General features: G+C 43.7%; 1 protein-coding gene across 2 annotated transcripts in view; it reads right to left on the bottom strand.

Moving 5' to 3' along the window:
- Positions 1-12,089: 12,089 nt before the first annotated feature.
- Tnfaip8l3 (TNF alpha induced protein 8 like 3) overlaps positions 12,090-25,089 on the bottom strand; it is a 30,168-nt gene continuing 17,168 nt past the window's right edge. The window contains exons 2-3 of one of the 2 annotated variants that reach the window (XM_069995414.1): positions 20,500-20,604; positions 12,090-13,487 (exon numbers count right to left, since the gene is read on the bottom strand). In XM_069995414.1, the coding sequence (XP_069851515.1) occupies positions 12,925-13,487; positions 20,500-20,554 (618 nt within the window). In that variant the 5' untranslated portion in view covers positions 20,555-20,604 and the 3' untranslated portion in view covers positions 12,090-12,924. The remainder of the gene's footprint in view (positions 13,488-20,499; positions 20,605-25,089) is intronic. The other variant, XM_069995415.1, reaches the window with a different exon arrangement.

Genomic DNA, 25,089 nt, shown 5'->3' with positions numbered 1-25,089 from the left:
CCCAGCCCTTAGTCTTCATTTTTATTTTATTTTATTTTATTTTATTTTATTTTATTTATTTATTTTTTTTTTGGGTCCGGTCGTGGGGCCTGAACTCTGGGCCTGGGCGCTGTCCCTCAGCTCTTCAGCTCAGCTCAAGGCTAGCACTCTACCACTTGAGCCACAGCGCCACTTCCGGCTTTTTTCTTTTTGCTTATGTGGTGCTGGGAATCGAACCCAGGGCCTCAGGCATGCAAGGCAAGCGCTCTACCACTGAGCCAACTTCCCAGCCCTAGTCTTCATTTTTAAAGAGCAATTTTATGTTCATAGCAAACTTGAAAGAAAGAGAAAAATAGAAATTTCCCATTATCTTCTCCTTCAACAAATGCATAGCCTCCCCTGTACCAACATGAACCACTACAGTAGTGCATTGTGACAATTGTTGAACCTACATTGGCACATTATTATTACCTAGGGTTCATTTCTTGCTATAAATGCTGAGTTTGGACAAATGTATGAGGATATATATCCACATTATAGTAACATCCAGAGTATTTTCACCACTCTAAAAATCCTGTGCTCTGCCTCTACATCCCCTGGCCTCTACCCTGTCAGCCACTATCTTCTGTCTCTAGTTTTGCTTTTTCCGCAATGTCATGTGACTGGAATCATAAAGTATGTAGCCTTCTCAGGTTATTTTCCTTTGCTTTGAAATTTAAATTTCTTCCATGTCTTTTCATGTCTTAGTAGCTGATTTTGTCTTAGTGCTGAACAATTCATTGTCTGGATGTAGTCCAGCTTTTTTTTTTTCTGTCACCTACTGAGTAATATTTTGTTTACTTCCAAGTTCAAACAGTTTTGAGCAAAGCTGCTATGAACATCCATGTGCAGGCTTTGTGCGATCACTAAGGTTTCAATTCCATGGGGTAAACCAGTTGCAGGACTGCATAGTGAATTCTATTCCTATACCAGGAATGTCAGATACTATCATTTCTTCTGTGATCATGGCAGTTATTGCAATCTATCACTTCCTTCTTGACCCTGGATTCCAGACTCAACCACAGAATCTTTCCTACCACAGCATTTCATGTTGGAGTTGCAATTCAAATGAAACTGATAGTTCTTTTGTCTTAAGTAGTTCATAATCAGCTTCTAACAATAACTTGCCTTACACTAAGTGGGCTTCCACCTTGTAGACTCCAATTATATTTTATATTTATATTTCACTTCTCTGTATGGTTTATCTGCTATCTATGATGACTTCCTACCTCGAATTAAGTCCTATAAGACCTCAGAAGAATCGCAAGTTGTCATCACAGCAGTTAGCAAACATTTAGAGTCCAGTTGGATCAGAAGCTACTCTAAAGGCACCAAATATCCCCAAATCCTTGTAACAGGTATTTGTTTCCTATTTGACTGATGAGGAAACAGCGTATTATGATTTGCCCAAGGTCACACAGATAACTATGGTGGAGTTAGGACTCACACTGGGGTTTCATGATCTCCCTGAGATCTCCTTGGCCTTTTCTTCTTCATTTCTCTATTTTTTCTGCCACACCTTTGACTTTGGTGAGGAGCAGCTGGCTGTTTGGGAGCCCTGCCAATTTGAGTGTCATAACATCTGTGAGCAGATTGACAAGTTGCAGCCTGTCAGAGGAGAGAGGCTTTTTCCCTACTGGAAACATATTTTGTATTTTATTTTTTTCTTAGTTACTTACATATTTGAAGCCATTCTGACTGCCAAAAGTCCGGCTAGAATTTTTTTAAAAAAGTTTATAGGAACTTCATTATTTTAGATTAATTTGGCAGTTGAAGCAGGAAATTAGACAGTGCTGTGATTAATTTATCTTATTAAAGTAGGTAGTTGTAAAGCCAGATTAAAAACTACTTTTGACAAGTTAATCATTGATGATTGATATTCACTTGTATTTTTTGCATTATTTTATTAGAGCACATAAATCCATCATATAAGACATGTATACATATATGTATATTTAATGGAATAAGAATGTTTGAAATGATTAACCACTGTGTTTATACAGTTGATGAATTGTTTCATTCACATCCCATGATTCAGAAAGTTCTAAGGCCTTCTGGAAATAATGTTTCTCAGTCAGGGTGCTGTGATTGATCCCTAACAGAGTGTGAAGAAAAAAAATCAACTTCTGCTTAGAGTCCTGGCAAGAAGCCCATAACAGCCAGAAGCCTAGAGTTCAAGGCTGTCTATCTGAAGCTGGTGTAAGATCAAAATGGTTGAGGACAGCTCAGCTGCCAGTCTCAGACATTATCAGCACCAGTTATCATTCTAGGCTTTCTTGGGTTCTCCAGGGACTCAGTGCTTGAGAACAGAAGGGACATGACCTCACACCCAGTCATTGGGAGATTAATGTTACCCACTTTACCCTATTTTAAGGAATCTTTAATGGGATTGAGTCATCCCTTCCTGAGTTTGCTGCACTTCATCTGCCCCATCTTCCCTCTCCTATCCAGTGTTCCATTACATTGTTTTCCAAGCAGATAGCTAGCTATCTGACATCCAGTTATGAGGCCAGGGTACAAGAGCATGATAATGATGATAATGGATTACTGTGTTTCTGTCTCAGGAGTACTCAGACTCCATCATTGCTATGTAATGCTTTACTTAAAAGGAGTTCAGGCTTTTTCCTGGGAACTCCTGACATTTCACCAAGCAAGCAGTGTTCTTCTGCTGAGAATCTTCCATTTTCTCTGGTTGAAAATGGCAGAGTTTGTTTTTTTTGTTTTTGTTTTTGTTTTAGCAAAGTGAATTTGAAGTAAGCTTGCTGATCATACCAACTGATCAAAGGCCTGTCCTCTAGATAGTGGAATATGGAGGAATACTTTCATGGCTGGAAAAGGGCATGGCCATCCAAAAGTAGAGATGACAGTATTAGTCATTGTATTTGAGCTCTGAAACAAGGCATAAAGAGTTCTAGAATGAGAATAAGAATAGAGGTTAAAAAAAATAAGAAAAAAAAGCCGGAAGTGGCGCTGTGGCTCAAGTGGTAGAGTGCTAGCCTTGAGCTGAAGAGCTGAGGTACAGAGTTCAGGCCCCACGACCAGACTCCCCCCCCCCCAAAAAAAAAGGGGGGGGAGAAATAAGCGAACATATGGTTTTATGGCTCTCCCAACTGATTTCAAGACTACTTGAGAACAAGAGCAATCAGAAATCACTTTTAACCTGGGCAGGATCAAACCCTGTTCTTATGCAACCTGGCCACCTCTCTTTCAGATCAGCCTCTAAACTAGACATTTAGAATTTCCACCAGAGGACAAGTAATATTAAACAGTGAATAATGACCCACACAGAGATTCTTCCAAAGCCCTAAAATTAGGCATTACCCAGAATAGGCACCCAAAGTGTTCTTTTATGACTTGCCATAAACACCAGCACTCACAGTAACATCTTGATAAGAGGAGGTGGCTTCACAGAGCTTTGGAAAGTTACAACCTCATAAATATCTATGAACACGTTATTTCAGTTACTCTTACAATTTTTTTTTCTGCTCCACCATGCTTATGGCCAATTTTACCATGTTAACACATGACTAAGATGGTGGAGGGGAAAATAACAGAACAAAATCAGGTCAGGTGTCTCATTTAATCCACAAGTAGTATGGTACAATATGAAATCATTCTGTGGGATTTAGTTAAAGTAAAAATGTTCTTTTTAGCCAGGCGCTGGTGGCTCACGCCTGTAATCCTAGCTACTCAGGAGGCTGAGATCTGAGGATCGCGGTTCAAAGCCAGCCCGGGCAGGAGAGACCGTGAGACTCCTATCTCCAATAAACCACCAGAAAACCAGAAGTGGCGCTGTAGCTCAAGTGGTAGAGTGCTCGCCTTGAGCTGAAGAGCTGAGGGACAGCGCCCAGGCCCAGAGTTCAAGCCCCACGACCGACCAAAAAAAAAAAAAAAAAAAAGTTCTTTTTGGTGGTACTGTGGCAGAGGGTATGTTTTCTTGTCCATCTATAAAGAAAGGGTGCCTGAATAGGGGATGGAGCAGGCATCTTTTGAACCTCTATTTAGTTTTTCTTTGTTTGGCTACAGATGATTTGGTGGTGTCATAAGATACTAGATGCAACACACTGATTATATAAAAAAAAATACACTGACATTTTAAAATGTTACAGTCCAACCCTCAATACCCTATGAAATGTCACAAAAGTGGACCATAAGAGAAAATTAATTCTGAATCAGAGCTGATTCCTATCTGCTGTCAGTAAGAGTCATTCAGGTAGAAGCCAACAGTTTTAGTTCCACAAAGATGTGATTTAAGGGAGCATTTAAAAAGAAATAATTTTTTGTAGTGTTGGGACCTGAACCCGGGGCCTTGTATATGCTACACAGGTGGTCTACCACTGAGCTAATCCCCCAATTAAGGAGTGTTTATGGAGAGGGGCTGTTTACTCAGTAATGAAAATACATACTTTGAATGTGACCTGAGATTCTTCTTTCCTTGAGTCTGGAATCCTCTCTTGCTCTGGGTTAGTTTTCTAGTGACTTGGGATGTTCAGGGGAACTTCCCCAAGGCTTTTGATTTGTATTACAGGTCGAGAGCAGATGGATTGCAGGTTGAAGAGGCTCAAGTCTGTTTCTGCAGGAGATACAATAAAGGAGAGTTCAGTGCTACCTGATTGTTCCTGTTGTTTAGGTTTCTTGATGATAGAGTTCCTTTGAAGGATCAAAGTAGACTCAGTAAAATTAGGGGGGAAAAAAAGCGTGGAAGTAGACATGGTCAGGTTATTAATTTGGAGAACACATAGGATGTTCTGAAATTTTTAGTTCTCCCTTTTCCTGGATTTTCTGTGTAACAAGGCAGGAGATGTGGCTTTGGATAGTAGATTTCTGCCATAAATCTATTCTGAAAGACAACAACAATGAGAGAAGGAAAAATAGAAAAGGTGCCAGGGCTGGTGGCTCATGTCTGTAATCCTAGTTTCTCAGGAGGCTGAAATCTGAGGAGTTTGAAGCCAGCCCCAGTAGGAAAGTCCTTAAGACTTTTATCTGCAATTCACCACCAAAAAGCTGGAAGTGGCACTGTGGCTCAAGTGGTCGAGCATTAGCCTTGAGTAAAAAAAGCTCAGGGGCAGTGTTCAGGCCTTGAGCCCCAGGACTGGCACATGTGTGCATGTGTGCATACACACACACACACACACACACACACACACACACACACACACACACACGAGATACTATTCAGGCCTTGAGCCCCAGGACTGGCACATGTGTGCATGTGTGCATACACACACACACACACACACACACATGAGATACTATTCAGTCTAAAAAATAAAGACCTTACACTTGCTATGTTACTTTTTAAACAATGGTAGTTCTAGACCACACTGAGCAGTGATACCTTGTTCAGCAATACTTTTAAAAACAGCTTCTTTTGCTGGGCACTGGTGGCTTGGGTCTGTAATCCTAGCTACTCAGGAGGCTGAGACCTGAGGATTGCAATTCAGAGCCAGCCCAGACAGGAAGGTCTGTGAGACTCTTGTCGTCAATTAACCACTGAAAAGCTGCAAGTGGAGCTGTGGCTCAGGTGTTAGAGTGCCATCCTTGAGTGAAAAATTAGACAGTGCCCAGGCTCTGAGTTCAAGCCCTATGGCTGACAAAACAAAGCAAAACAAAAAAGCTCCTACTGCAGAGGTCATTCTGTCTCCCCCTGGTCTCAGTGAAAACTGCAGCCTTTGGGCTTTTTACAATTTAGGGCTTCCAATAAGTGAGAAGATGATTAGGAACATCAACAGGTAAATGTATTCCACAACCACCCCCAAATGATGTAGGTACGTGTGCTAGATATTCAAGAAGAGCTGAAGAGTACACTGAGGTGCTAGAACATGGTGGAAATAATTTCTGAGATAAATAACCCTTATTCAAATGCCACCAACACTGTTTGTCTAAACAGAAAGCCATGAGGCCCCACAGCAAAAGATTTGGGTCAGAACCAGTTTTTAAAGACTTTTTATTGAAGAAGTTCAAGATTCCTTTGGCCAGCAGCCAAAGTGTGGTCTTGATTTGTTTGCATTTCCTCTGGGAATTCACAGGCAAGTGAAGAATTGGCTAGCCCTGACTGCCAGGGTCACCCATTGTGCTGTGGGCCTTTTCTGCCTGGGCAATTATAAGGTGGAGGTGGAGAGCCAGGTAGAACCCAGTGCCTGTATTAAGAGCCTAACCCTGACACAGTCTATTCTGGGCTGAAGAAGTCTCCTGAATCTGCAGTGCTTCCCCCAGCACACCCACCTAGTATCAGTGAATTCAATAATCAGTGAGCCCATGGTTCTGAGAGTGAGAAGCAGGGGTGGGGGAGAGGTGGGCAGTGAAATCTGCTGCTTTCCTCCACTGGTGGTGGATGAAGGACCTGCTCCAGGCCCCGTGGCACCATCCAGGTGTGCCAATAGTCCAGTTCCCCACATTCAAGTTCTTGGGATGCTTAATTTAGCCAAGAGTTGTTCACATAATCCTCAGATAGCGGCAATTAATTATGCAGATGTGTGGGGAAATTGGTTAACTGGATTTAACTTTTTTTTTTTTTAATCTTTGTGTAGCCAGTATGGGGGCTTGAACTCAGGGTCTGGGTGAGCTTTTTCTCACAAGGCTAGTTCGTGCTCTACCACATGAGCCACACCTCCACGTAAGGCTTTTTAGTAGTTAATTGGAGATAAGGATCTCACAGCTGTTCCAGCCTGGGTTGGCTTTGAACTGTGATCCTCAGATCACAGCTTCCTGAGTAGGATTACAAGTGTGAACCACTGGCACCCCGCCCAGGAGCTTTGTATTCTTTAATAATTACAGAATTTGAGATGTAAAGAATTTACGTTGAGCCCTCCCTACTAGGGTCAACAGACTTCATTGTCTGAATTCCTTGTATGACAGTACCTTCAGGATGGGACCATTGACTTTGTAGCCAGCAATGGGAACAGAGGAAGATGGGGGAGCTTTGAGAAGTCTGGTCCAGGGCTGGGAAGGTGGCTCAGTGGTAGAGCCCTTGCCTTGCATGCCTGAGGCCCTGGGTTCGATTCCTCAGCACCACATAAGCAAAAAGAAAAAAGCCGGAAGTGGCGCTGTGGCTCAAGTGGTAGAGTGCTAGCCTTGAGCTGAAGAGCTGAGGGACAGCACCCAGGCCCAGAGTTCAGGCCCCACAACCGGACCCAAAAAAAAGAAAAAGAAACATGGTCTGAGAAAATATGGCTTTTTAAAACTTTGGCTTTCTTTAAATATACTTGGAATACCTATCATATCGTGTGGTATTTGATTCAAGTTAGTAATAACTTATTCATGGATTTGCTTATTACTCCTCTATCTGTCCAGAGATCGATTATTTGAGTCTGACAAGTCTCATTTTGACTTGCATGTCTCAGTAGAGGGTTGGGCCTAATGAGTCTCTGTAGACTCCTGCTAGTCTGGCTGACTAGCTGACTCCTGGGGCCCATATTGTGTAGTTTCCTGGTCTTTATAGAGTCTTGATTTTACTTTGTATTTTCTGGCTTAGAGCTTTTCCTCTCTGGAATCCATGACCTTAGATACATACTCAAAAGTGCCTCAAGGGGAGAAAAAAATCATGTGGCTATTTGGAAGCAATTGCTTTACTTGAGTAAGTTTCCCTTCTAAGAAACCTATAGCTCAGGAATACCCAGGGCTTTTCTTCTGCAATGCACAGAAGTTAGAACTACCTAGGGGTTCTTCACCACCTTGTACAGCTCAGCTTTTACAGTTGAGGAACCTGAGACCCAGAGATAACGACATATAAGGGAATTGTGGGGCAGTGGGCAAGCTATGAACCTCCCAACTCCTTCATGCTCTACTCTTTCTCTATCAGTTGAAAAGAAAGCTTCAAATACTCAAAACCCAAACCCAACAAACCTTTTATGTCAAACACAGTGGCAACTATTTCCGAGATACAAAATGGCAGCCAATCCTATGTTGAGAGGAAATAGGACTCTATCTAAACAGAGAAGCCAGCTGTGACATGGAGCAAGCCCAGATCACCCTCTAGGGACCAGCCACAAGTTCTTTCCTCACGAGTGACCAGAGCCTCAGAAAGAGCTCCTTTCCCTAACATCCTGATCACTACTTCCCAGCTAACCTCCCGCACTTGTGTGCCAAGGCCTGGCTCCCACCCAGCCCCTCCTTGAGCCAGGAGCCAAACCCCAGACTCCCTTGTTCTAGGAACTGGTCCAGAAGCCCTTAGTAGTCAGCGAAGAGGAGCTCTATGTTACAGCCTGGGAGGCCCAACTGTCTGGGTGGGCTGCTAGGACCTTCTGTAGAGACAAAACTCAGCAAAGTCAGGACAGCTGAGGAAAAGCAAGGTTACTAGCTAGACAGGGCCGGTGAGTGTCTGCTCGGGCTGAGCTCCCCTTTTCCTGGGACTGGAAGGATTTTGATGTCTCTAGTGTCTGGGTGCCCTGCCTCCCCAGGGATTCTCAGTCTCCACGAAGGCTCTCAAGGCCTGAGACTTTCCAGCAGATGGAGCTGGAATTGGGCAGAATGTGGGCATCTAGGTGACTTCTCTTCTGCACAGGTTTCCCCCCTCCCTTTCCCTTTGCTTAGGAAGGCAAAACACTCTCATACCTTTGAGATTGAGTGTTGGGACTGACAAATGGGTTGGTCAGTTCTTTGATCTGATTTATAGGTGGTAGATCTGATTTATAGGTGGTAGTTTTTTTTGTTCTTTGTTTTTTTGTTTGCTGATTCTGGGGCTTGAACTCAGGGCCTGGGTGCTGTCCCTGAGCTTCTTTTGCTCAAGGTAGCACTTTACCGCTTGAGCCACATCTCTACTTCCAACCTTCTCTGAGTAGTTTATTGCAGATAAGTTTTTCACCGATTTTCCTGCCCAAGCTGCCTTGAAATCACAATCCTCTGCTCTCAGCCTCCTGTGTAGCTAGGTACAGGTGTGAGCCACCTGAACCTGGCCAGGTGGTAGCTTTTGGCCACTTTTCTTTCAAAAGGACCACGTAGAAACCCGCCTGCATGTGAGTGCAGACCTAATGTGTCCCCCAGGTAAGAGTTTCACCCCTTGAAGAAACCCTTTGAGCTCTGGAAATCGAGTCACCATAATACACATGATGATACTCATTCCTCTGTTCTTTGCAAGCACTGACTCTCCTATGTTATGGCACTGCTTCTCAAAATTAATTAGATCTGAGCTCCCAATTGATGCTTGTAGGCCCCTCAGGGAGGCCATACTTAGATTGAAACAAAACCAAAAACACAGTAAGTTAACTTCTGTTCTTTCATACGAGGTACTCAATTAGCACAAGGGACACTGTAAACACAAAAGGCCAACTTGGATTCTGAAACCAGATGGCATCACTCAACTATAAGGTCATTCCCACATGGTTCAGAATGTTCTTATGTTGATTTACTTGTTTTGAAGTTGTCAAAATGAAACAAAATATTTAAAATTCCTAGTGGCACTATGGCTCAAGTGGTAGAACGCTAGCCTTTAGCTGAAGAGCTGAGGGACTGCGCCCAGGCCCAGAGTTCAGGCCTCACGACTGACAAAAAACAAAACAAAAAATACTCCTTTGGAACTCACAGACTCCACCTCTACTTCTCTGCCCATCCCAGTCTTCTAGGGATTTGTAGGTGCCCTTTTAAGAAACAGTGTTATGGAAGGATTTTTTTCCCCTTGCCTAATGAGAGTTAGGAAGCTAGGCCAAGTTTGGGCTGTGTGTCATGTAATAATAGGTCAGAGGAACTGAGGAAAATCCATGCAGCTAAGCTGGGATAGCCTTTCTTCTAAAGGTCACCTGATTCATCACCCTGGTTGACATCCTAGTCCATTGTTTGACAGCTCCTGCCAATGTAATCTCTTTATACTCAAAGTTGGCTGGCTGCTCTAGGAATTTTCACTGATTGGTTGTGCTCTTGACTTTTGATCAAAACAAATCTCAAAAAATATTGGGGCAGAAGTCAAGCAGGGCTGCATTGAGTGCTCTGTGGAGGGTGGGGGGTTGATACTGGGCATGAACACAGGGCTTAGGAACTGTCCCTTAGCTTTTTCATTCAAAGCTGGCACCCTACACTAAGCTGCCACAGCTCCACTTCCAGATTTTTGGTGTTTAATTGGAGATAAGAGTCTCATGGACTTTTCCTGCCCAGGCTGGCTTCTGTCAACCTTAGAGCCCAGCCTCTTGAGTAGCTAGTATTACAGTTGTGAGCCAAAAACACCTGGCTTTCTTTTGGAGGGGGGGAGGGGGGTCGTGGGGCTTGAACTCAGGGTCTGGGTGCTGTCCCTGAGCTATTCTTTGCTCAAGGCTAATAGTGCATTACCACTTTGATCCACAGCACCACTTCCAGCATTTTGGTGGATAATTGGACATAAGAATCTCACAGACTTTCCTGCTTGGGCTGGCTTTAAAACTCTGTCTTCAGATCTCAGCCGCCTGAGTAGCTGGGATTACAGGTGTGAGCCATCAGCACCCAGCTTTTTTTTTGGGGGGGGGTCTGGTCATGGGGCCTGAACTCTGGACCTGGGCGCTGTCCCTCAGCTCTTCAGCCCAAGGCTAGCGGTTACCACTTGAGCCACAGCACCACTCCCGGCTTTTTTCTTTTTGCTTATGTGGTGCTGAGGAATTGAACCCAGGGCCTCTGGCATGCAAGGCAAGCGCTCTACTGCTGAGCCACCTTCCCAGCCCCCTTCCCCCCCCCCCTTTTTTTTTTTTTAATATAAGTGTATCAAGAAGTTCATTGGAGTAGCCAGTGAGTGTCCTGATTTGTTTCTGAGGAAAAAAAAAAAAAGGTACAGATGGGGAAGATGGGAATTTGGAGAAGAAGCACAGATGGGGAAGTCTTTTCATTTGATTTGTCACTGAGCAAAGACTGGAAACTACTGAGAATGTCAAGACACACAGATGTAAACCCAGGGAGGAAGAATGATCCAGATAACTTGGCAAGCATGGCCAACAGGGGATGCATTTTAGCAGAGCTCAGAGAGGAGGAAGGACATGTATACCAAGAAATGATTGGGGAACTTCAGCCCAGGTCTCCCATGGGGCCAGGGCTGAGTGTTGAAGGAAGATTAAGACCTAGAGAGGTCTCCAGATGACTGATACAAACTGCTCCTGCCACCCACACCCGTAAAGAATGAGTCACATCTCTGTACTTGATTTGCTGAGCCAAGCTCTGCTCTCTGACGCTCTGAGCATTTGATCAAGTGATTTTGTACTGTTGCTTTTTTTGAAATTGGCTTCATCTCCTTTTTTTTTGTTGTTGCAAAATGATAGCCTGTGTTATTGATGATATCTAAATGAACGTATTCTAAGCTTTTGGGTATCACACAATTGGAAGATTTTGTAGAGCCCACATTCACATTTACAGAGACAACTGCATTGGAAAATATCTGCTGGTCTCACACTTTTTTTTTCCGGGGGGTGGGGGGGGGGGCGGAGAGGGGGAATGCTGATACTGAACTAAAACTTGGGGTCTTGTGCCTCTACTTTTTTTTTTCTGCTTAAGGATGGCACACTACCACTTGAGGCACAGCTCCACTTCAGCTTTTTGCTGGTTAACTAGAAATAAGTAGCTCATGGATTGTTTTTGTTGGCCTGTCCTGGGGCTTGAACTCAGGGCCTGGGCACTGTCCCTGAGCTTCTTGTGTTCAAGGCTAGGTGCTCTACTTGAGCCACAGCTCTACTTCCCGCTTTTTGTTTTTTTCTTGTAGTTTATTGAAGAGTCTCATAGACTTTCCTATCTGGGCTGGCTACAAGCTGCAATCTTCAGATCTCAGCCTCCTGAGTAGCTAGGATTACAGGCATGAGCCACCAGTGCTCAGCTAATACTGTTACTCTTAGCACTGTATCTCCAAGGAATTGTTTTTGTTTTTCTTTTTCCCAGCATGGGGCTTGAACTTGGGGCCTCAGCACTGTCCCTGAGCAATTTTTGCTCAAGGCTAGTACTCTAGACCTTTAAGCCACAACTCTAGTTCTGATTTTCTGGTGGCTAATTGGAAATAAGAGGCTCACAGACTTTCCTGTGTGGACTGGCTTTGAAACTGCGATCCTCACATCTCAGCCTCCTGAGTAGCTAGGATTATAGGCATGAGCCACCAGCTAGAATTCGTTTTTTTAATCAAAACTCCCAAGACCTTGTTTGAAGGCTTTATTAATGGACCAGAGAAAACAGCACAAAATGAGAGACCAAGAATGACACATAGGGGATCTTTCTGCCCAGCTTCCTGTGTACATTGGAACACAGACTCCCGTGCCCTCGGATGTGAGGAGGCTTGTCCTGCAGGGGGACAACCCGGGAAATCTCTCAAGGAAACTTTCCTTCCACAGGATCATAAAGTGGCGCCTCTGAGACCTGAAAGGCACAACTCTTGAAAAACTTCTTTTTTTCTAATTCACAACTACCTTTTTGTGCACACCTTTGGGTTTCACTTTATTTTTGTTTGAAGCAACGCACAAGAGAGACAGATAACAAGCCCCAACCCACTTGATTCTGTTCTTCTTTTCTTCTGTGCCGCTTCATGGTCTAGACGTCTACATCTAGGTTTATCCCTCTCGCACTTAGAAAATATTAAAAGAGTTTTCCATCAGCCCTGGGAGGTAGCAGGCAAGCATCGCAACTCCAGAACACAGAGGAGAGTGGTAACTGGTGGAGATGGTGGCTGAAGCTATGTCCTCTGGCTCCTGGTTGTGGGTTCCTTCCATTCTGAGATGAACTAAGCTCACTGACATTAGCCAAGCCGCGTCTCTGATTAGAACACAGTCCTTTGGGCTTATACACACAATGACTTAAAGGAATAGACTTCATCATCGAGCTCAGGAGTTAACACACACCTTAACCTCAGCATCAGAGGAATGAAGGGGACAGAACGTGAACATCTTCAACAGGGTTTCTGCTTGTTTGTTTTGCTTCTCACTGGACCAGACTGAATGTTAACAACTTGAAAGCAGCAAAGTCCAAGAAGAAAACCAGTCAAAGGACTTTGTCATCTAGCAATTTATTAATTCCTTCACAAATCCTCTTGAGGTTGGGCCTACAGTCCCCACCCAGACTATAGAGGGTGGAAAGGAACTCAACATCAGCAAAGTGGTTGAAGACATGGTTGATGCGCCCATGGGTCCTGGGCGTCAAGTGGCGCTGCACCAGTTCGTGTACCAGGTCCTTGCACTCATGAAGGAGCTTGGAGAGCACGTTCCTGTCGAAGGTGTATTCTACCTCGTAGAAGCTGACCATGGTCATGGCGGTCTGGTTCAGTTTCTTCCGGAACTTCTCTACAATCACAATCTCCTCCTGGTTGAACTGGTTATTCCGGTAGAGGATCCCAATTTTGATCGCCACCTTGATTAAGTCTTTCATGATCTTATGGGCCTCCTTCTTGTTGTGGGTATGTTCTTTGGTGACTTTGTAGAGTTCATCAAAGATCTCACTGCTGGTGTCATCGATCAACATGTTGGCCACGGTTTTGCTGGCTATTTTGCTCAGGATCTTCTTCTGGGCTTGAAGGGCAAGACTCTTGGAACTGAATACATCAGGACCTACGAGAAGGAAAGAAAGAAATGTCTGAGAACTGTTCATTCCATTCCCACAAGCAAAATATACTAGGTTGAACGGCAGTCCTATAGCTTTCCAACTGAACAGGACTACATTTTGGAGACCTTGCTTTCTTCTCTATGTGCTGTGCCTGTTCACCCTTGGAACCTTCTAAATTGTGCTTGTCCTTCTGTGGGAAGTGGTCTCCTCTCATGCAAGCCATTTCTCATTCTTTTGACCTGTCCTATGCATAACAACTTAACTATCTCCTGGAGAACTTCCTACAACTGCAGTCACCATGGAAACCATTCAGTTTTGCAAATTAGATAAGGGAAAATTATTGCATAGCAACAGGAATGTTAACCCCAATGTCAAGCCCATTTCCAAGGCAGAGACAGAGTTGATGGATGATGGAAATCTACATGTAGCCCAGGCTAGCCCTGAATTCCTATGTTGGGATTATAGGCAGGTGCTACCTTGCCTGCTTCACCCCTAGAATGTCAACTTCCTGTATGGTCTTAGGATTCAAAACATTTGTTCAACACATGCATATACTCAAGGAAGATTCTAGTGACCATAGGTTTCCCAAGTATTAACATTTGTCTTCTTGCTGAGCATGGTGAACTATGAATGTAATCCCAACTTTTAGAAGGCAGAGCAGGAGGATTATAAGTTTAGGGCCTGCCTGGGCTATACAATAAGATCCTGCCTCAAGAAAAATAAAAAGAGAGAGAAAGTAGAGGGGGAGAGAGGAAGAAAGAAGAAAGAAGGAAAGAGAGGGAGGTAAAAGGAAGGTAAAAGAAAGAGGACGGAAAAAAAAGTTTGGGAAGGAAAATTTTTTTGATATTAAAATGCATGCCTTTCTGTGAGCCTTTATATAAAATACTTGTGAAATATCGTAATATGCCCCATCAGCTTCTAGAAAGGAGTGAAGTAACAGCTGGAATAATGGCTCCCAGTTCCCATATCCATTAATGCTTGGAACCACTGGATATGCTTTTAAGTGGCAAAAAGAGATGTGATTGAGTTAAGACGTGATTACCAACAGGACACATGCAATCACAGGGGTTACTATCCATGAAAAGAGGACAGAGAGAGGGGGGAGAGAATGAACATGTGTGTATGCATGCATCCGTCCATCCAGTAAGTGACAGGCAGTGAACTAAACAAAACTGCACTTTTGGGGGGAGGGAGGGAGAAATGAGAAGGTGGAAGGAGAGGCTGGGGCAACTTGAGCACTGCTCTGCAGTGGAAGAGGTCACAAGCCAAGGAACGTGGGTGGCCTCTAGAAGCTCCAAAGAGCAAGGGAAGGAATTCTTCCTATAGCCTCCAGAAATTAAGGGGCCCTGACAGCACTTTGATTTTAGCACCATAAAGCCTATTTCAGGCTCCTTCCCCGCTCCCAGAAAGGTAATTGCAGTTTTTAGTTCACCACTTCTCACTGGATGAAAGCATGCACACGTGTGTGTTGGTATGCATCATGGGAACTAGCCTGAAGGGCTTCCAAAAAAATCAAGACAATCTGGCCAATTAGAGAGAGAGAGAGAGAGAGAGAGAGAGAGAGAGAGAGAGAGAGAGAGAGAGAGAGAGTGAGAGAGAGAGAGAGTGTGTGTGTGTGTGTATATTACCCAGAGATCTGTGGGGGAAGAGAGGGGTGAGGGGAGACTCCAGTTTCAGCATCATACCCATTACTACTGGTTTAGTACCAAGAGATCAGTCCTACTCAGATTTCTTTTTTTTTTTTTTTGGGTCCGGTTGTGGGGCCTGAACTTTGGGCCTGGGCACTGTCCCTCAGCTCTTCAGTTCAAGGCAAGTACTCTACCATTTGAGCCACAGTGCCACTTCCGGCTTTTTTTTTCCCCGGCTTACGTGGTGCTGAGGAATCGAACCCAGGGCCTCAGGCATGCAAGGCAAGCGCTCTACCACTGAGCCACCTTCCCAGCCCCCTACTCAGATTTCTACAGCATGGAAACCTTGGGCTTCTATCCATCCTTCTGTCTCAGACCTCTGCACAGGGAACACGAGTCAGGGTCCTACTGGGAGTGACATTGCAAAGCATGAGGACAGCTTTGCAGGCCAAGGAACAGAGGTGCTTGGTGAAGCACACCTAATTAGCAGGCACATATATATTGGTGGGGGAAACGTCCAGACATACATGACAAGCATTAGCACAAACTTTTTATTTATTTATTTATTTATTTTTTTGTCTGTCGTGGGGCTTGAACTCTGGGCCTTGGTGCTGTCCCTGAGCTCTTCAGCTCAAGGCAAGCACGCTACCACTTGAGCCACAGCACCACTTCCAATTTTCTGGTGGTTTATTGGAGAAAAGAGTCTCACAGCCTTTTTCTGCCCGGGCTGGCCTTGAACCGTGATCCTCTATTCTCAGCCTCCCGACTAGCTAGGATTATGGGCGTGAGCCACCAGCGCCTGGCTAAACTTTCTAATTTCTGTATATAAATATTAGAAAAGCACTTTGGGCCAGAGATAATTCTCTTCTTTATGTCTAAACGAAATTTCCCATTCTTCAACCATGAAAGATAAGGAATCATGATAATATCTCACAATCTCTGAATAGAGAGAAAAAGGGGATGGTGGTGCAGCTAATGAATAGCTCATGTGATTAGGACCATGAGACAAGACTGAGGAAGCTTGGATGTCCAAAAACCAAGACTGATGACAGAGAGAAGAGAAGATCTGAGAGTAAGTACCCTCAAGAAGTTTATAAAGCAAAGGAACATTCCCAAATCTCTGTTGGGGATTATGGTGTGCAATGGTAATGAACTTGTTTGGAGAGCCATGCTGGAGCTAAATCCAAGTGGGCATTTCACCACGTGGATGAGTCCTTCGGCCAGTGTGAGTCACTGCTTTTGTAAGTGCTGTGCAGCCAGAGTACAAGTGATGTTTCCATGTCTCTAGAAAATACTAAACTCTCCCAGATGGTGAAATGCCAGGCTGACAAAGACAAACAGATATTTTACCAAGCCGGGTGAGTGGGCAGGAAAAGAGGCAGATGAGCGCCTAGTGAGAACAAGGTGCTGAACTTTGGGGACAAATGATGTGAATGATTATTGAAAGATAAAAGAAAGACAGGCTCTGAGCTATCGGCTTACAGGCCAAGAAAGAAGGTTGAGCATTACCAGGATGAGGAAGTAGAAAAAGATCAAGATTCTTTCTCTCTCTTCATTAAGGAGAGTTTGTAGACAACCATAACAAACTTAGACCATTGGAAATGATTTGTCATACTCGGCCAGTGGCTCACACCTATAATCCTAGCTACTCAGGAGGCTGAGATTTAAGGATTGTGGTTCAGAGCCAGCCTAGGCAGGAAAGTCCATGAAACTCTTATTTCCAATTAACCACCAGCAAACCAGAAGTGGTTCTGTGGCTCAAGTGGTAGAGTGCTTGCCTTGAGCTAAAGAACTCAGGGACAGTGCCCAGACTCAAGTGTTCAAGCCCCATGACTGATGGAAAAAAAAAAAAATCACTCTGCCAAACACTTAACAGGATGGCCAGCAAGAGAGCTAGCCAAAAAAGAACGTTAAGAAGAAAAAAGAAGTGTTCAATGAGCGTTGTCTGTCTAGGCAAAGGACCCAGGGCACAAGGAAGGCAGGAGGGACCAGCTCAAGGCCATGGAGGGGGTTAGGGAGTCCGAATTTCTGCCACTCATATTTAACTGTTGGGGGAACTAGAAGACCTCAAGTAAACCTCCTTGAGATGGAAAAGACCATAAACCACTTTGAACTTGAACTTTCATGTTGAGCAACCTTTTTTCTCAGCTGTTATCATTATATCCTTCACTATAACAAGGAGGGGCCAAGAATCAAAGGGGAGGGTGATGGTCTCCTCCTCCCCTCCCATTTCCTTTTCTGATCTCTGATAAATGAGGAAGTGGCTGACTATAGAAGAATATGGTCCACAGGACGAGTACACCAGGCCAAAGGTAAAATGCATTCTGGAGAAGACAGCCTCTGGCTTCGGCCAGCTGTAGTTCTTGGTTGTCCTTAAGTAGCTGTGGCCACAAGACTGCTAAGGAACCTTAGTGTCTTTGAAATGTAAACCTAACACGTGTGGTTTCCAGGAAGACGGGGTTATTGCCTCTCTTTGGAGTTAAATGGCATAACATTTTCCTTTTCCTTGCAGAAAACCTGTTGTCTGTATATTTCTGAAATAGTGAAAGAAAGAATGGGGAAGTGGAGGAAATAGAATGGAATAAGATTGTTAAGGGAATGGTGGAGCCTTTGAGTTAGGGATAAGCAATAATCTTGATTTTTTTTCCCCACTTTCCCCAGAAAAATGACGGTAGCTTAGAAGCACATGAAAAATAATACTTGTTCCAAGGCCTTTCATACTTGAGAGGAATGATATTTTTGAGGTGTATGAGAGATTTTTTTTAGAAAGACTTTAAAAGGCATCTACAATGCAACCTGTATGGGCCAAGGAAGGTTGGAGGGTAAACTCTTCTGAGTGAAGGTTAACTTTAAGTTAATCCTTGAGGACTTCATTGGGTTCGGATCTCCCTAATCCCCCAATGGAATCAATTTCCTTGATGATACATCCCGTGAGTGAGTGATAGGAGTCATCTTCCTGGAAGACCTGAGGTCCCTCAATTTTCTACCACTTGCCACAAGAAGCAAGCAGCTTGGGGTCAGGTCACCCCAAGGAGTCAGGTCACCTTTAACAGGTACACAAAATGAAAAGATTAGAACTTTCTATTATGTTGCCTTTTTAAAATAATGAGATTGATTATGATTTATTGTTATCTAATATATAGTCGGTGCTGGACCCACACTCTGAGAGATAACAGGAAAGTCTCACAGGTAGGCCTGGGAGGGGGTGTTTAGTCCATCCTTCAACTTACTCCTTTTTAGTAGGTTTGATTTCTTTCAGCATATGTTTATATGTTTGGTTATTAAACTACTGATGATACTATCGAATTTTAACAAAACGAATCCTTGCAAAATGGACCCGTGATTTCAAAAGGTTCCAGAAAGAAACACAAGCAAGTACTGACGATGAGGAGTACATGTGAACAGGACAGAAATGGCAAAGGTGATGACTGATCAACTTTCAACTATCCAAGTAACAAACATGTCAAAAATTTATTTATTTATTTTTTGTCAGTCGTGGAGCTTGAACTCTGGGCCTGAGCGCTGCCCCTCGGCTCTTCAGCTCAAGGCTAGCTCTTTACCACTTGAGCCACAGTGCCACTTCTGGTTTTCTAGTGGTTTATTGGAGATAAACCACTGGCTGGCTTTGAACCGTGATCCTCAGATCTCAGCCTCCTGAGTAGTTAGGATTACAGGCATGAGCCACCGGTGCCCGGCTTCAAAAAATTTATAGAGACAATTTGAAATATGGATTTCAAACACTTTTACCTGCCTTGAGATATTTCTTGAACACAGTGGTTTTCCTTTAGCTTATTCTTTGGGTAATGGGGAGAGCAATAATCGACCCATGAATGGCTTGAAAAAGAGAGTGTGTGTTTCTTCTAGCTTGGGAGACTGTGTGGGGTAGGGGCACATTAAAGCCCTATCAAGGCAGGTACCTGTAATCCTAGCTATTCAAGATGCTGAGATCTAAGGATGCAGATTTGGAGTCAGCCCCAGCAGACAAATCAACAAGACTCTTATCTACCCTGGTGGTGGCTCAAGCCTGTAATCTTAGCTACTCCTGAGGCTGAGATCTGAGGATTACGGTTTGAAGCCAGCCCAGACAGAAAACTCCCCAAGAGACTCTTATCTCCAGTTGACCATTCAAAATCTGGAAATCGGCTCAAATGATAGAGCACTAGCCTTGAGCATAAAGAGGCTCAGGGACAGCACCCAGGCCTCAAGTTCAATCCCAAAATCAAAAAAAAAAAAAAAAAAAAAAAAAGACTCATCTTCTATTAGCCAGCAAAAAGCTGGAACTAGAGGTGTAGCACCAGCCTTGAGAAAAAAAAAAAAAAAAAAAAAAAAGCTAAGCAAAAGCATGAAGCCCTGTTCAAGCCCAGTACTGGAACAAAAAAGAAAGGGGAAGAGGGAGGGAAGGAGGAAGGGAGAGGAGGAGGGGAGAAGGAAGGAAGGAAGGAAGGAAGGAAGGAAGGAAGGAAGGAAGGAAGGAAGGAAGGACATAAATAAATCATTGTCAGGACAAACACCATTCTTCATTCTATTTTCTGTAATAACTTGCCACAGCAGGTGAAGTGGAGGCCTGGTAGGGACTGCTGTCAAAACCTTTCAGCTCATTATCTCATTTTGTCTTAAACTCCCCCTCCCAGCCCGCCATCACTGAGCAACCTGTAAGTCAGTTAATGATAACCTCGTAGCACAGACTGTATACCAGAAGTATTGTACACTATCTATCTGACCCTCAAAACTATCCTGCTAGAGAAAGTGACAGCTCCATCTCCTACATGAGAAATGGAGGCACCAATGTAAATAATTCACTTAAGGCTATATGGCCAGTAAGTAACAGAGTTACCACTTTGCCCCAGTTTACAAGATATCACCTAAAGCTTTGGCTTGCCAATGACTTCATTCTCTCACTTATTAGTAACATTCAATAAGACTCAATTTCAGTCTCCATCCATCTAGGGCAGAGCACATTTCATTATTTCAAAACATACAAAAAGCATTGGTGGCTCATGCCTGTAACCCTAGCTCCTCAGGAGGCTGAGATCTGAGGATCTTTGTTCTAAGTCAGCCCAGGCAGGAAAGGCCATGAGACTCTTATCTCCAATTAACCACCAGAAAATTTGGAAGTGGTACTGTGGCTCAAGTGGTAGAGCACTAGCCTTGAACTGAAGAGCTGAGGGACAGCGCCCAGGCCCAGAGTTCAAGCCCCATGACTGATGGAAAAAAAAAAAAGATAGTCCTGATAGAACAATATTGTGTGTTCACTGAAACGAGGTAGATGTAGCTTTTATTTTTCAAGCAGACTGTGTACATTTCAATGATTATGTGTTGATTTTATCTTTCATACTAGCTTAACAGCCAGCTCTTAAAAGTGAATGAGTGTTGGGATCATTTTCCTTACCAGAGCTAACTGAAGCAGATATTTGTGAAGTCACTAGGGGGTATGTGTGAATCATCTCCAATTTAACAGGTTAAATTTGCAGATCTGAGAGATATTTTTGTCTTACTGTAACAGAAGGGCAAAAATCATTTAAAAAACTAGCGACTCAGGCAGGAGGCTTAGATCTAAGGATTGCAGTTTGAAGCCAGCACAGGTAGGAAAGTCTGTGATAGTTCTATCTCCAATTAACCATCAACCCCTACCACCCAAACAACAACAACAACAACAACAACACAAGCCCCAACAAACTGGAAGTGAAGCTGTGACTCAAGTGGTAGAACACTAACCTTGAGCAAAAATCTCTGAGGGACAGTAACCAAGCTCTGAGGACTAGTATGCGCACGTGCGCGCGCGCGCACACACACACACACACACACACACACATCTACTTACTTATACAATTCCCTTAAACAGTCTTTTTCAATCTCATCTTTCTGAATAGTAGAGTATATTCAGGTGTAAGAATATTAATAGAGTCTACTTAGCAGTCTTGTTTCCTTCCTTAGACACAGTATATTCATCAAATCCTCACAGCAACTCTATGAAAGTCTTCACCATCACCATTAGCAGCAGCACGTTATATTCAAGTAAACCAAGTCAAAGAGAGCTGAGGTAAAGTATCTTATAAGCCTACCATTTAGGAAATGGCAGAGTGGGTTTTACCATCTGCCTCAGAGTCCTGTGCTTTAACTCATTACACCTGCACACCAAACTGCTATGCATGTGCTATGCACACCAATTATTTTGAATGCTTCCTGAACTGTTGCCCACTTTAGAATGGAGACTGAGCATGTAGGTTTTTTTTTTCTTCTAAGAAGATGTAATGTTTAAGAAAAAAAACACAAAGCATTTCAAACACGGACAAAACAGAAGATAATATAGCAAACATCTATGACCCTCACCCAGAAAGAACAATATTTCCCTCCCTTCCTTCCTCCCTCTCTTTCTTTCCCCCCTCTCTTTCTGTCTCTCTCTCTGTCTCTCTTTCTTTCTTTCTTGTGTTTGTGTGCTAGTAAGCCCTGTTCTTGAGCTTTTTACTTGAGCCACACCTCTACTTCCAGCTGTTTGGTTATTAATTGTAGATAAGAGTCTCTTGGACTTCCCTGCCCAGGCTGGCTTCAAATCTCAATACTCAGATCTCAGCCTCCTAGATAGCTAGGATGACAAGCATGTGTCTGGCTTTAACTCTCTTTGTCTTCTGCTTCTACTTCCTCATGTCTAATTACACTCATTGTGTGAGTCCAAATACATCCACATTCTGTCCACAGTGCATTTAAACTTCACATTAAAGGCATCATGCTACAAGGAATCCTGCTATAAGTCTTGAACATCGTGCTTTCACGAGCTATCTAAAATGAGTTTATTCTATCTCTATCATACTCTCTGTTGATGGACATTTAAATTCATTCCACTTTCTGCACACACACAAAACAGCCTTCCAGATTCTCCACCCACAACTGGCTTGCCAAGTCCTGTGAGCCCGGCAGCCAAGTGCTCTCCGGGTGAGCTGCACTAATTTTCACTCCCAGCAGTCACTGATGAGTTCCTGGGGTTCTGCTTCCTCGTCAACACTTCAAAGAGTTTAACTTTTAGCGTCTTGTCCACTTGATAGGTACTAGGTGGGAGTTTGCTTTAAATGTGTATTTCTCTGATTGCTAGCTAGATTCGCTATGTTTTTGTGCTTACTGGGCATTCAGGTTTTTCTCTCCTCTTAAGTTTCTTGTTCTTATCATAATATTCTCCTATCTGTTCACCTGGCTTGTCTGTCTTTTTCTTGTTCATGGGTAAAAGTTTTTACTTACTATGGAATCTTATCATCTGCTGGTCTGAATTGTAGCTATGTGCTCCCCATCAGTGGCTTTGATCTTTTAACTTCATTATGTTATCTTCAGTCATAGAGAAGATTTTTGTCTGCATGGGCCGTGAGTGGGACTTGAACTCAGGGCCAGAGTGATCTTTTTTAGCTTTTTGATGAATGCTGTTACTCTACCACTTGAGAGTCATATCTCAACTTCGGGCTCTTTCTTTTTTTTTTTTTTAATGGTTAATGGCAATTAAGAGTCTCAGACTCTCCTTCCCTGGTTCGGCTTTGAACCTCGATCCTCAGATGTCAGCCTCCTTAGCTAGGATTACAGGTGTGAGCCACTAGTCCTGGCACAATTTACTTTAAAAAAAAATTGAATAGTTTATCCTTTTATTGACTAAATTTGGCTGCTGATTTGTTAGAATCACACCTCTGTTTCAAATGTCCATATTTCATAGATATGTGTCTGAGTTGTTCTTTTGCTTTTTTACTATATTCTAGTTAATTATTTTGGGGCACTGGTAGCTTATGCCCATAATCCTAGATACTAGGAAGCTAAGATCTGAGGATCAAGGTTCAAAGCCAGTCAGGAGGACATGTTGAAATAAGAAGTCATCTTTATAAGAATGGCTTTATCTTAGTCCAGCTGCCTCAAGGAAGTGCCTGCTGGGTAAATGAATGATGGACTCAATGCTTTTGTCAGGTCCCTTCTCCGTCTTTGAGGCCCAGATTCTACCTGCTCAGCAACCACACCTGGAAGGTGGTATGTATTCCCTAAATGTAGACTGGTTGAATACACTCAAATGCCTGAACTCAGCAAGAGATCTACCTCTTACCTTTCTTTCACTCTAAGCTGTCTGCCTAGCTGAGTGCCAGTGGCCCATGCCTGTAATTCAAGCTAATCAGGAGACTGAGATCTAAGGATTGAGTTTCAAAGCCAGCGTAGGCAGGAAACTTCCTAAGACTCTTACTTCCAAATAACCAGCGAAAAAGCCAGAAGTAAAGCTGTAGCTAAAGTGGTAAAATGCTAGCCTTGAACAAAAGTTAAAAAACAAAACAAAGAACAGAGGACAATGTTCAGGCCCTGAGTTCAAGTCTCAGTATTGACATGCGCGCATGCACACGCACGCACGCACGCACGCACGCACACACACACACACACACACACACACACACACAACCCCAAAAACCTAGTACTGTGCAATTCCCAGGGACCAGATGCTAGCCTTCCTTTCACACGCCGTTCCTACCACTGTCTTTGCTCAGCTTCTGCCATCTCCATAACTGGGACATCTCCTGCTTTGAGAACCTGGGGCACTGACCTTAGTCCTGCCAAGCTCTCCTCTTCTGTGGCCTCCCTCTGTCATGTCTCTGCTCTCATTTTCCTCCGCTGGCCCCAGGGCAGGCACTCAGCTGGCTATTTCTCCCCAGGGCCTCTTCCTGTGCCCGAAGACCAGGCCGCAGACAGCCCTCCCCACCAGGCTCTGGCCCCAGCAAGCTTTCCTGTGCTGACACAGCCGCCTGTGGGTGCTCTAAGGAAACCTCAAAGTCTGCTCTGCCCACTAAGCCTCACAGGCATGTCCTCCCAAGAGAGGTGGCTTTATCTCTTTCAAGCTCACCCCAGTGGCTCTGATCATTTGCTCCCCAGATCCAAGCAGGTTTTGAGCCATCCTGCCTACCCTGCCTTTGAATACATTGTCCCCCAGGCAGGGTCTCTGCTTACCTGCTTCATTTCTCCCTGGCAGGTCCAAAGAGAGAGAACCTTGAATTCTTTGCTCACCATGCTATCCCTGACATGCGGTGGGAATGATAAACTTTAAAAAAAAAAATTAAAAAAGGTAAGCCAGGCACTAGTGGCTCACCCCTGTAATCCTAGCTACTCAGGAGGCTGAGATTTGAGGATCACAGTTGAGAGCCAGCCTGGGTAGGAAAGTCTATGACACTTATTTCCAATTAACCACCCAAAAGCCAGAAGTAGAGCTGGGCTCCAGTGGTAGAACATTAGCCTTGAACAAAAACCAAAACCAAACTAATAATAACAACAACAACAAAAAAAAACACCTTGAGTCGTGCCCAGGCTCTGAGTGCAAGCCCTAGAACTGGCAAATAAATAAACAGTGACTGGTCAGAACAGGAAGATACCTGTGGAGCTATGGGTTTATCCTGTCCCGGTTTTCACTCCAAACTTGATAACTGCCACAATAGTCTTTTTTTAAACTACTGAATACTATTTTATTGCATAGATCTTGGTTGTTTTTGTTTCATTTTGTTACATGTTCATTTTCATTCTGTGTGATTTTTTGAGACATGTGTACAACAGCACCGATCAAATCCAGCCTCTCTCGATCCATACATACCTCCTCTTCCCCCTCCCCCCAACCTCTAGGAATCAACACCCCACATTCAGGTTGGCTTTAAGGAAAATCCCACACATGAGAGGGAACATGTGGTACCTATCTTTCTGTGCCTGGCTTAACATAATGTCTTCCAGTTCCATCCATTTTCCAGCAAACAACAGGATTTCATTCTTCTTTATGGCTGAAGAAAACTCCATCATAAGCCAGGCTCTGGTAGTTCATGCCTGTAATTCTAGCTACACAGGAGACTGAGATTTAAGGATCATGGTTGAAAGCTGGAGCCAACTGGGCAGGAAATTCCATGAGACTCTAATCTCTAATTAACCACCAAAAAACCAGAAGTGGAGCTGTAGCTCAAGTAGCAGAGTGCTAGCCTTGAGGAAAAAAAGC

This window comes from Dipodomys merriami, unplaced genomic scaffold, assembly GCF_024711535.1.
Source record: "Dipodomys merriami isolate MVZ:Mamm:240054 unplaced genomic scaffold, mDipMer1.0.p SCAF_48, whole genome shotgun sequence".
NCBI lineage: Eukaryota > Metazoa > Chordata > Mammalia > Rodentia > Heteromyidae > Dipodomys > Dipodomys merriami.
The sequence above is the reverse complement of the archived record's forward strand: the minus strand, read 5'-3'. Positions and strand labels throughout refer to the sequence as shown.